This window comes from Saccopteryx leptura, chromosome 10 (assembly GCF_036850995.1).
Source record: "Saccopteryx leptura isolate mSacLep1 chromosome 10, mSacLep1_pri_phased_curated, whole genome shotgun sequence".
In the NCBI taxonomy this organism is placed as follows: domain Eukaryota; kingdom Metazoa; phylum Chordata; class Mammalia; order Chiroptera; family Emballonuridae; genus Saccopteryx; species Saccopteryx leptura.
In genome coordinates, this window is record NC_089512.1 from 61,459,696 (window position 1) to 61,472,809 (window position 13,114).

At 39.4% G+C, this 13,114-nt stretch overlaps 1 protein-coding gene across 4 annotated transcripts in view; it reads right to left on the minus strand.

Annotated features, from left to right (window-relative positions):
* The window catches only part of TASOR (transcription activation suppressor), a 72,587-nt gene extending 62,071 nt beyond the window's left edge, over positions 1–10,516 (minus strand). For 3 of the 4 annotated variants that reach the window (XM_066351695.1, XM_066351698.1, XM_066351697.1), the window contains exons 1-2: positions 9,272–10,515; positions 1,267–1,412 (exon numbers count right to left, since the gene is read on the minus strand). In XM_066351695.1, the coding sequence (XP_066207792.1) occupies positions 1,267–1,412; positions 9,272–9,611 (486 nt within the window). In that variant the 5' untranslated portion in view covers positions 9,612–10,515. Of the gene's footprint in view, positions 1–1,266; positions 1,413–9,271 lie in introns of all 4 variants that reach the window. The other variant, XM_066351696.1, reaches the window with a different exon arrangement.
* Positions 10,517–13,114: the final 2,598 nt, after the last annotated feature.

A 13,114-nucleotide genomic window follows, 5' to 3' on the forward strand; every position in this document is an offset into this window, starting at 1 on the left:
CCAAGGCTCCATTGGAGCAAAGATGGCCCAGGTGCTGGGGATGGCTCCTTGGCCTCTGCCCCAGGCGCTAGAGTGGCTCTGGTCGCGGCAGAGCAACGCCCCGGAGGGGCAGAGCATCGCCCCCTGGTGGGCAGAGCGTTGCCCCTGGTGGGCATACCGGGTGGATCCCGGTCGGGCGCATGCGGGAGTCTGTCTGACTGTCTCTCCCCGTTTCCAGCTTCAGAAAAATACAAAAAAAAAAAAAAAAAGAGTATTATTCTTAATGCAAGTAGATAAAACACGCTCCATGCTCCAAACATATTTCCAGGATAAAAGAGTGACTCAGTCTAAGTACATTTCAACTGTTGAATTCAAAATCACCCTAACCCGCCAGCTTTTGCTTTTAGATACAAGATAGATATACATTCAAAATACAGAGCCCAAATATAATAGGTTTATATGTAGTATCCAGGTCATTAATGATCTTCAATAATATAATCAAAGAGTCTATAGACTAAATTTTCATATAAAACTAGCAAGTAATTGCTATCATACCATAAAACCACTTCCAACTACCAAGGTTTTCATTTTCTCTGGGAACAAATGATCCTTTCAAAGTTAAATTCTGGTAGCACTGGGTTAACCAACTTGTAAAAGTACAAAATTAATAGTATTTCATGTATATTAGAAAGCAACATATACATCAAATATTTATAAACACCATATTTGTATTACTTCAGAATTACACATTGGCTTTTCCTAAATCAAAATTCAAAGAATAGTCTAATACGTATATGAAATATAAATTCACTATCTAACATGCTTAACTGTTTCCCTTTGTTTGCACTTTTTCACCAAGAATTTCAAGTACGGTAATAAGATAATTCAATCATCAGGCAACAACTGTTGAAAAAAATAAAGCATATCTAAAAAAGAAATATACACCCTTGATTTTATTATCTTCCAATTTAGACATACGATACAATTAGATTCCATTTAATTAAATTTAATTGTGCTTGAAATAGCAAAAATCCTTGCTATGAATTTATAATGTTATTCCTATGCTTAAGATTTTTAGTAAAAGTTATTTTACATAATCACACATTAACAGCAGATCAATGTAATGATATATCAATAATGTTTAGGGGAAAAAGATGTCATTTAAAACTTATTTTCCCTTTTGTAATTTGGCTTTCCTAAAAACTTTAGCATTTTTAGAGAAAAGTAAAACAAATTCTAGGCTACCAATTCTGTAGAATCTGACAATAATCACAATTTAAAACATACCTCCTTTTCCAAAAGCTCGTTATGTACCAAGCAAGCACGTTTGTAGTTAAAATTTGTTACTGAGGTTGGCTCAAGATAAGATGAATGGAGAATATTTAAAACATCCTCAAATTCACGAGATCCTGGAGTTAATGGCTGAAAAAGTGCTAAAAAAAAAAAAAAAAAAAAATTTTTTTTTTTAAAGATTTTTCCACCTTAAATTTAGTTTCTTACATTTTTGTGGGCTTTTAAATAAAGTTTAAAAAGATTTATCTTACTTTGTAATAGGCAAAAGAGACACTTAATGGTTCACTGAAAAAAAAACATTAAAATCAGGTATCCAAGTTGACCAGTTTCTTCAGCGATGAGCATCTGGCATTACACATGCAGACATGTTATAGTTTTGCAAACCTAGGGTGCTACAATAGGCAACCTAAATGGCTTTAAGACTCTCATAAAAACCTGTTCATGTACTTATATCAACTCCTATTTTATATTACACTGAAGTAGTGGACTGCTTATTTCACCAAATTAAATGCTTATATCCTAAATGATAAAGCATAAAAACTCTAATTTAAAGCTACTTTGGTGTTTATAAAATTATTCTATTTGGTGTTTAGTACTAAAGTTCGATATGCTGCATCCACTGGTATCTGGCATTACCAACATAAAGTGGCAGGATATTTTTAGTGAAAAGATGTGGAACTTTAGAGTCATACTTGAATGCAAATATCCTATCTAGAATTTTCTGGCTTTATGGAGATCCTGGGTAAATCAATTACTTAACCAAACATAAGCTCAGTTCTTTCATCTGTAGAACAGAAAAATATACCTGTATGCCACATGCCACATGAGACAACACATGGAAAAAACTAAACACAGCATCTTATGCAAAGACACAGAGTTTTTATTCCTCACTCCTCCAACTATTCTACATCCCATTTAATTCTTAATCCTTAAGTCAAAATCATTCTTGAACCAGTGGATTACTGGTCTGATAACCTTAAATTTTCACTTTTGACACGAACCAGTTGAACTTACTAATAGATTTCAAGGATCAAGTATATGTACATATAACTTTTCCCCAAACCAAGAATGAAAAACTTATTTTTCACCGTAACTTGTTATACTTTATTACCATTCTTTCAAATCACTACTTATAGAGACAATAAATGTCACAATCAAAATACTTATAAAAACAGTGTTCTCTTATACATACTCTTCAAGGTACTAGACAGCAGCCATTAAGCTGTTTTTACTGTATTTCCTATGGTTATTAAGAACATGTCAAATGATATATCCATTCATCCATTAATTTACCAAGTCATATATATAAATCACATATATGTATATATACTATGTATATGTGTGTTTAAATATATGCATGTATGTGTCACACACACCGCAAAAGTACTTGGAAAAATGTAGCTTTCAATGACAGAATGAGTATTGAACAAATGGTTACCAATACTGTGGGATCACACTCTAAAGGGGTAACACCAATATAGTTATAATGCAATAAAAACACTTGACTGGGAGTAAGAAGGGGAGAGAGCTCAAGAAAAAAAAAAAAACCCTAATTTTTACTACAAATTGAATACATTCTCGAAATTCAAATCTATTCTATAAGATATGATAGGAAAAAAAAGATTTTTTCTTTTGACTGTCCCCAACTAAATAGAGAAAATCTTGGCAAGAAAAACAGCATGTGGAAAAGTTTGTCAAGGCTTTCACTTCCAAAATGGGCCAAGCATGATTTAAAACTACCATATGATTTCACTTATATGTGGACTCTACTGAACAAAATTAAAAAAATAAAAAACAAAACAGGAACAGATGAGATACAGAGAACAGACTAATAGCTGTCAGAGGGAAAAGGGGGTTGAGAGACGGGGCAGAAAAGTTGAAGGGATTAAGAAAATCTCATAGGCATAAACAACAGTACAGTGATTACCCTCTTCTACCTCTCCCAACCCCCTTATCCCTCCAGTAAAGGGGGGACAAAATGGTGATGGAAGATTTGACTTGGGCTGGTGAATACACAATACAATATACAGACAATGTAGTATAGAATTGTATACTTGAAACTACATAATTTTATTAACCAATGTCACCTCAATAAATTCAACAAAACTTTTTTTAAAACCTGGCCCTTGCTGGTTAACTCAGTTGGTTAAGAGCGTCATCCCAAAAAACCAAGGTTGCGGGTTCGATCCAGGTCAGGGCACATACAGGAAGCAACCAATGAATGCACAATTAAAATGAATGCTTCCCTCACTCTCTATCCCTCCCTTTGTCTCTCTAAAAGCAAGCAATACAAAAATAAAATAAGCCAAAAACTCGAGTTCGTGCATGATTGATCTGTATGTTTCTAAACTAACAAAGTGACTTCAGATATCTAAAATATGCCAGAGTATCATATGGCTTTAAATTTTTAAGAAATTTTACAAGGCTACATACAAGAAATTTTCTAATTTAGTTAATTAAGCAGCCTCAACACTATTTCCACTATCAATCAAATCATAAATGAAAAATTGTGCCATATTTAATAGCAATTAACATTCAAGTTATTCCCAAAAAAGTACTTAATATTTCTGTTTCACCTCCAAACTAATGTCCTAAAGAGTCAAATTTGTACTCAAGTAGACTGCCAAGAGAAAAAAATTCTTGTGAATGAAAATATAGAAAAAGGTACAAGATTTTAGGTCTAACAATAAACCATGTCTTGGGTATTTTACATTTCAAATGACTCAGTTGGCTTTACTAGAATTTCTACTTTTCCTTCCCAATTATCACTCCTAAAAAAGTAAAATTATGCTGTAACTATTTTTAAGGGTTCAAGTCAATGTGTCAGTAACAATAGGTTAGAAATTTAACCATTTTGTTGTGAATGTGCATTCCCTGGTGGTCTACTTTGTCCTTAATACTCTCAACACTAGATATACCCTGATCAACTTGATCTTATCACATCCTTTACAGAAAACATATATACATCATGGTCTTAATTATGGGCCATTTTTTTGAGGCAATAATAAACAACCCTGTGACTATCTAAATAGGAAACAGAACATTTTATGTATTAATCATTCATTTCACTTAAGGAAGTCAGAATCCAATACATTGTTCTCTGGATTCCAACAATTATTGAGTCTAATAATTAGTGGGTCATTATACTTTTCAGATACTACACTAATAGCTTTACATGCATTACCTCATCTAACCATCAAAACCACCCTATTTAGTTCATTATGTCCATTTCACAAATGAAACTGAAACAGCTAAAGTTAACCTGCTCAAGGTTATACAGTAAATAAACAGTGCAGCTGGGATTCAAATTCAGGCTTCCCAGAGCTCTAAAACTTGTATCCTGAACTCTAAGTTAAAGAAAGAAAAAATATGATGTTGTGTGTAAGAGCTCAACTGGTATTTCAAAAATTAGAAAAATAATTTTCATTTTAGAACAGGAAATCATATAGAACACTTAGACAATCTATAAAACAAAGATTTTGATGCCTAGGATTATGCTATTTATCTTCTCTTATGTGTCTTCTCTCAAATCTTTCTTTAACTATTTCTCATTTTAACTCATTTAACAAGGCAAAAAGCTGTAAAACCCTTTTTTGGTTTATAAAGGTTAACAGCAGTAACTGTTCTTCCACACATTAAGAAACATAATTTTATGCCTGACCAGGTGGTGGCGCAGTGGATAGAGCATCGGACTGGGATGCGGAAGACCCAGGTTCGAGACCCCGAGGTCGCCAGCTTGAGCATGCGCTCATCTGGTTTGAGCAAAAGCTCACCACCTTGGAACCAAGGTCGCTGGCTCGAGCAAGGGGTTACTCGGTCTGCTGAAGGCCCGCAGTCAAGGCACTTATGAGAAAGCAATCAATGAACAACTAAGGTGTCCCAACGAAAAACTGATTGATGCTTCTCATCTCTCTCCGTTCCTGTCTGTTCCTATCTATCCCTCTCTCTGTCCCTGTAAAAAAATAAAAAATAAAAATAAACAATTTTAATTTTACTTATTTACAGGACTCCCGTCAAATGCATGTCAGAATAATGACTAATGAGTTGATTTCCAATCATAATTCATGAGGTTTCCCTACTGACAAAACTGATTATAAGTGTGTTTTATACAATTGAAGAACATATACAAAGGCATTTGGAGATTTATAACTCAGATGAGAAAACACTGTTATCACAGAATCAGAACTAGAATCCAGGTCTCCTGACTGTCTATACTATCATTAAATATTTTTCATCACTGATAGCATACAAAATACAATCAAGAATTTAATGTTATATTTAAGCAGTTGCAAAAGACATAAAATTTAGGTCATCAAATAGTTCCTTAGTCAAAGGAACATTTTTCCTCAATTACCTTTACCATTTTATTTAGTTTAGTGTCAATGCTGATATTTGTGTATATGTAAAAAATATATACATATACATAAAAACAAGCTAAACTTTTAAGATAGACCACTTATCAAAACATACTAGATAATATGAAATAAACATTTCAATTTAAAGTAACATTCATAGAAGAAAAGGAAGTAACAAAGAGGCGGGGGAACCACATGTAATTCTCTCTGAATCCACCTCTAAGTCTACTATTATTAATGATGTGTAAAATACAATAAATATCTATTTGTTCTGTATAAGTTACTTTAAAAATCACTTTTCTTCATCCTAATAAAACTGCTACATACATAATACTTCAGGAATGGTGTTTCAACTCTAAATCAAGGTTGAAAATACTACAGAATTAGGAATGAAGATGCTGACAGAGATCTATAGAGACAATTACAAATAAAAGTTTTTTGACTAGGGATTAGGTCAAAGAAAAATTTACTTCCATTACCTAGTATTTACATGAATCTATCAAACGTTTTATGTGGATAACTGGATTCTGCCTCTACTTTCCTTCTCAGATTTACTTCTATGTAGGGAAATCTATGGTACTTAGAACCCAGTCATTCATATATATAACTACTAAAACACCATGCAAATTTCCTTGAGGAGATTGCTCCAAAGTCTTCAAAAAGACAACTGCAAATTTTGTGTAAAAAGATGAAAGTTGGGGAGAATTAGTCATAGACTAGACCAGTATGGATGCAGGTGTATAAGAAAGAGCAGTTCATGTGTGATATACATGAATGAGACAGATATATGAGCAGTTAATCTGTGTCATAAAACATTTTACAGGAAGGGATTTTCCAAAAACTCTGGAGGGAAAAACTGTATCAAATACAATTACCATTTTTACTTCTAATGACTTAAAAGAAGGCAACAGTGAAATGTCTACTGACAAAATGCAATTCTACAGTTAAGCTAAATAAATCTCATAAAAAACAAGTCTTGCTAACTTCAGTAATGGCAGGTACTCTCATCATAGGTTCATATTTCAACTCAACCATTTACTAGCTTTATGACCTTGGGCAAGTTATTTAACTTCTCAGTACTTCATTTTCCTCGTCTATAAAATGGGAACAGTACCTACCACATAGTATTGTTATTGAGAGTTAATACATATAACCGTTTTAGAATAACGCCTACAACTTATTAAGCACTATAAAGTATATGCCGATATTACTTAATTAGAATGGCAGTATTTTGGATGTTATGCTATTGTCAAGACCAAGAAAAGAACTGAGTCAACACATTATATTCACATAGTATTTACCTTGAAGGTATCAAAAATATTCAAGTCTTAATCTTAAATTTCACTGGAAAAGTATAGCCACAAGAATAGGTTTGCCATATTAAAATATGAATGAAACAGAATCTTTGATACTGAAAAGTTCAAGCAGTTACCTACTATTCATGATCAGTAGACTTAGCTGTCCACAACTAATACCTAGCCAAATCTTAATACCTTTCATGAATTCCAAGAGATGATTTTGAAATGAATTGTGAAACTAGCAGTACCTACAGCACTGTTTGTGATAAAGCATTTTAAAAAAGTGAAAAGTTTAATTTTTTTATTAAATTCTATCACCAAGCACCAACTATACTCAGCTTAAACAGGATAAAGTCCACGGTGGTAAAATAGCTGTTTATTTGATTTTTAAAGGCTCTATTTAAATTGTTATGGCACTATTTGGATAGCTGCTACATAGTGTATAAATATTTAGACAAGTTAAAAATTACTCATTTTCACTAAACATGAAAAAAATCCAGTCTGTCTTATTTTCCTTATCCACAACCTTCCTAACAAGAGAAAAGTAACAACCTTTCATCTCTATTTGAAAATGAAAGACATATATTTTCCCCAAGAAGCATTAGATTCAGGAGAGAAAACAAGCTTCCTATTTCCTAATTCCTCAATTATATCCACTTTTAGTGTGATCAAATACAGAACCCTTGCTATTTACCTTATTAAAAAAGATACACAAAGCACATTGCCTTTCAACATTACCTAGTGTCTTCTCTCATTTCAAACCAAACTGAGGGTTTGTAGGCCAATTTTCTGATCCTATCAAAAGGTAAAAGGTTGTACACCACGGTTTATGATGTACGATAAACCTTATTTTGGGCACTTAAAACCTAAAATAAATGGACTTCAAAATTTTATCAAGCTGAAAAAATAAAGTTCAATCTACCTCATAACCAGAGCCCATCTGAATGCACTTCCAACCAACTACCAACTGATAATTTAAGCTAGCATCTTTTTCTCATATATAGTATACCATACATCTAAACCAAAGAACTGACAAGCAACCTCTTGAACCCTAAAATATATTAACTCAATTAAAAGATATTTCTAGAAACATTCCTCATGCTGGTGGACAAACACCTTTGTCACCATGGTTTTCCACAAGGATTTCCTTGGCTTTGTCATTCAAATAGAAACTAACAGTTTGGCTTTCCGTGTATCTAACTTAAAAAAGGCTCTAACCATTTCAACTGTGGGAATGGAGCTGATTATACACAAGGAAAGAAGCAACATACTTCATTCCACAGCCTATCTTTAATAAGAATAAAATTACAAAAAGAAGTTTTCTGCAAATAAGAATATTCCCGTTCTTCTCCAAAATAAATCATGGCAAACTGAACCACGCAGTAAATCAAAAAAGAAAAGCTTTCAATGGACTAAATCCAGAATATCCAAATCACTGGATAGTCAAAAATAGTATAATAGAAAACAATAATAATGTTGCTCTCCATTAAAATGTGTCACAGTATGTCATTAAGTTTAAAAAAGGTAAATGTAGTTCGTGTAACTGTTCCCATATTGGCTCCAAAAATTAGACTGGACCTTTTTTTCTAATCCGAAGTCCTCTTCTACAATATCAAATTGGTGCCTCTTGGGCGTAAACTAACCTCTCCATTTTTCTTCCATAGGGAAAATTACTGCACCAAGAACCTACCTTCCCATTCTTCTCAAATACAATTTAAAAATAAACTAAAGTTTGGATTTAAAGAGAGAGAGGCCTACTCAATCAAACGCTTCAAAAACAAGAAAAAAATCTACATGGAAATGAAGTGTGATGGAAAACAGCAGTGTGCATGGATCACATCTAATGAAGATTTCTAAACAAGGGAAGACGCTGGCATCGAGCAAATTTCAAGTAGATGTACGAAGAATTTCCACAGGGAGGAGCACTTGTGGTCCTCTGAACAATGGCCTTGGAGAAAGCTCCAGAATCCATGGCCACGGGCTATTTTCTCAGTGAGACTTCGCAGAAGCATCCTTAGGGAGGACACATCAGCTTCTCTGCCTTCAGGGGCTGGGAGGGAGGGGCGCCGAGCACCATCTTTCCTCTCTGGGAGCTGCAGCCTGACGGACAAGCTTCAAACCTGAGCTACTTCCGACTTCACGGGGAGAGGGGAGCAGAGGAGCGTGGGTCCCCGCTTTCCTCTCGCCCCAAGCGCAGCAGCTGGCGGCCGTGGCAGTGCGCGGAGGCGGCGGGCGCTGCATGCGTGTTTACGTGTCTCGGATGGGTGTGGGAAGAGGAGACAGAGATTCTAATGAAAAAATGGAGGAGAGAGAGAAAGAGGGGCTGGGGAAGGGGGGAAGCACCACCTTTCTTTTCTCTGCTCTTCCTGGGGATCTGAAAACTCCTCCTAACGGGTCTTTCGGGCTCTTCGGGGCCTTTGAGCAGAGCGGCCGCGCCCGCCTCGGGGGAGTCCTGAGGCTGCTCTTGGCTGACGCTCGCGGTGGCCTCGGCCGCCGCGGTCTCCTTGGGCTCGGCGGCGCCGGGCTCCGCGATGCTGAGGCCGCCGCTACCGCCGCCGCCGCCGCCATTTTGTGGGTAAGAGTCAAGCTCCGGAAGCGCCTGCTTCATCTCCTCGTCTCCGCCGCCGCCACCTTCGCAGCTCGCGTCCGTCGGCGGAGAGGCTTCCGTCTCCACAGCAGTCGCCATCGCGCCGGCGTGAGGAGACCCGGGAAGCTTCTGCCAACAAGGTCGACGGGGGTGGGGGGAAGGGGCGGCGGGCTGGCCTCACCGCCTAGCTGCTCTCAGCCCACCCACCCCCGTCCCCCCGTCTCTGTGGGCCGCACTCCCAACCCGGCAGCCTCCCGAGGGCCCTAAACGGGCGCCCCAACCGTGCCACCCGGCCCTCGGAGCCACCCCTCGCTCGTGCAGTTCTTCTGTCGGCCCCCGCCACTCAACGTGCTCGCGTCTGAGCCGGGAGGGGGCGGGGCCACCACGGGCCGCTCCGCCAATGGGGGCGCGGCGCCCACCGCCGCGGGTGCGGATAAGAGTGCGCCGGAGGGCGGAGCCTCGGGGTGCTCGAGCCCGCCAAAAGGGGCGACTGCAACACCCTGCCAGTACCTCGACGCCACGGCCGGCTGCGGGGTGGATGGGCCCCGGGCTGAGGGGCCGATTCCCGTACCGCTGGTGGCTAGCGCCGCAGGCGAGGGAGGCGCGTCCGGACACGGTCGGGTAGAGCGGGCGTCGCCTATTTCGGAACAACATCAACTACCTTGTCAGCGCACGAGTTATACCAGCCAAAACCGGCCTCAAGCGGTGGGTGCGAAATGATCCAGGCATTGTGAGATGCATGCTTGCACAGAAAAGCCTGTGGAGGAGAAAAGAGAATGGGTTTAGCGTGAGAGCCTGAAAGCCTCCGACAAAACCTCACTCAGGGAGGTGAGGTGCAGTTTCCACTGGACTTTGCATCTATCTGGACGATAGATTACTCCCACCTGTCCGCCTCTTAAAGAATTAGAACCAGTGGTCCGCCTCCAGAAGCAGTCAGTATCTGGGATCTTTTTGATATTACTCAACAGCCTAGAGTTTACAGGATTTTTGTTCTGGTGAGCTTGAGGGGAGGGGACTGCTGACAAAAGTTTTTTCCTTTGGCGTCTTCGGTCTCCTTTACTGAGTGTATATTAAAGAAAAATAGAAACGTTTGCAGCCATTTTAAAGATATAAAGCAAGGGATACTTTAAAATAGTCAACTGGAAGCCCTTTTGAGTAGTCTATGCTAAGTTGAAGCCACTATCATGGGTGCTTTCTATAAGCCAGGCACTTAAAGCAAGTTATATACGTTGTATTCATTTAATCCTCACTACAGCAAATATCAGAGAGATACCACAGGTATACTGTTACATCCTGGCGAGATAGGCCACAGCAGACACAAAGTGAATTTTATAAGTTTTATTGCAGACCTGCACAGGGACTGCAGGCAACCCATGCAAGGGAGCACTGCAGCCCCCCAAACCTGCGCAGGGACTGCAGGTAACCCACACAGGAACACTGCAGCCCCCCAACTGCGCAGGGACTGCAGGCAACCCACACCTCCGAAGAGACTGTAGCACTGCAGCCACGAGCTTCTAAAATGGCTCCTTTTTATAGGGTGGCTATCTAGGAAGAGCAAGCATCATACAGAAGCTGATGTGGCTGTTAGTCATTGGCTAGGGAGGTCGTTGCAGCAGTTACAGGGGGGGGGGGTATTACTCAGTGAGAATTTCAAACATAGACTTCTGATAAGGGTCTCTTGACTCAATGCAGGATGTTGCTGAACTCTTTGTTTCTCAGTGTCACAGGGACCTTGTACACTCTTGGCAGCCCCAGCATGTCAGTACTCCCTGAATCTAACATTCCCCCCATCTCTTTTGGGCATAAATCAAATCCTTGATTCTTCATCAGTGGGGAGAATGGTATAAGGCTGGGGCTCATGAGAATTTTCTACTTTAGCTGTAGCTATAAGCTAATTGGGTCAGGGGTCCTCCCTAGTATGTGCTGGCATGCTGATAGTGTGCCCTTAGTACTACAAGTTTTACGGACTAATTTCTTTCTGCCTTGCATTTTTCTTCTCTGTACTAACTTCTTACAACTTGCACAAACCTTCTGCAACTTACACAAACCTTCTGCAACTTACACAAACCTTCAACTTTTATGCACTTTCTTATCCAGGAATAACTGGCCTTCATAACAACTTGCTTTTCCTTTTCTTTTCAAAAGTACCTCTACACCTTATACCATCTATTATCAAAACCATACAATTCCTTTCTATCAAACTCTTATTTTCCTAAAAACCTTAACCTTCAGCAAGGACTAAGTTAGTACTAAGTAATCCTCTTTTAAAGATTGCTTTTGGAGGTGTCCTTTTCTAAGTAGCCTATTGGACACATGACCAATATTCACAGATTATTCTATAGTGGTAGCTATGAGCACATACATAACTTTCATTTACCTTGTAGCTTCTCTTTCAGCCAAAGGACTTACACTCCCTTTCTGTATGACTCATAGCAGTACATGCATCAAACCTTAAGATGACTTACTTGGCTTTCCTTTACCTTAGTTTCCTTCCCTCCCCAAAGTTTCCATGCATGGACCAGTTAACTTCTGGTTTGTGGCTGAAGCAGGGCATGCTGTCCTTCTCAGGGTCAGTTTACAAGGGTTGGCGGGGTCAGTCTTTGCTGTCCACAAAGGTGTCTCTGCTGGGACTGCAAGCTTCAGCTGGCTGCGGTGGACCCAGGCGGGTATGCCTTCTACCTTGGCAGTAGTGGGAGTTGTCGGGATCATTGTGTCTGGACCCGTCTACGTGGGAGTCAGTCCTTGGGTGATGTACTGCTAGAAGTGCCTCTTGGACAGTCTTTGAACAGTTTTCTGAGTAACCTATAAAACCTGTAAGTACTTAGGGAAAGGGTGTTACATTCTTCTACACCTTTGCAGTTAGAGTTTAATCCTAGTGACTACTGCTTCTAGCTGGAATTAGCAGCAGGTCCCAGCCTATAATAGGCATGGGGCATTGAGATAAGAGAAATAAAGGATACACTAAACATAAAGCAATAAAACCAGACTGTCAATACCCACAGTAGAGATCTTTGAGGGCTAAATAAAACTCAAATATTCAGGCAAGGCATAGTAGATGGCCCTTGTGTTATTAGCTTATCTGCTACTTGGAAGAAATACCTTAGGCTCCTGAACGATGTCCTTAGGCCTTCAGTGGCAATTCCCAGCACGCTGGGCAAGGTCAGGTCACAGGTAGCTGGAGCAGGGCTAGAAGAGACTGAACCCTCCCTCCATGGAGCAAGGGGGCAGCTTACCTTCTCATGTCCCTCTTTTTACAGCACAGGTGTGTCCCTTGATGGGGCCGGGAAGCCTGGCAGGCTTCAGTTCAATGACCTTTCTTTCCACTCTGGAGCAGGGCCTTGATGACATGCTATGAAGCGCCTTAGGGCGCTGGAGCCAAAAGTTGGTATTTCCTGACTTCTTTTGGGCCTTATTTGCCTTTTCTGTTACTTCCTTGGTCATTATAGACCTTAAAAGCCATGCTCAGAAGATCTCACTGAGGGGCTTGACTAAGAGAGCAAAACTGGGTATCCTGTATTTAAAGAAGCCTAAAGCAGTGGGTTTAGAAGGGGCCGTATTCCCTAAATCTTCTCCTCGGGTCTGGCTCCAGATAGGAGGTGGGG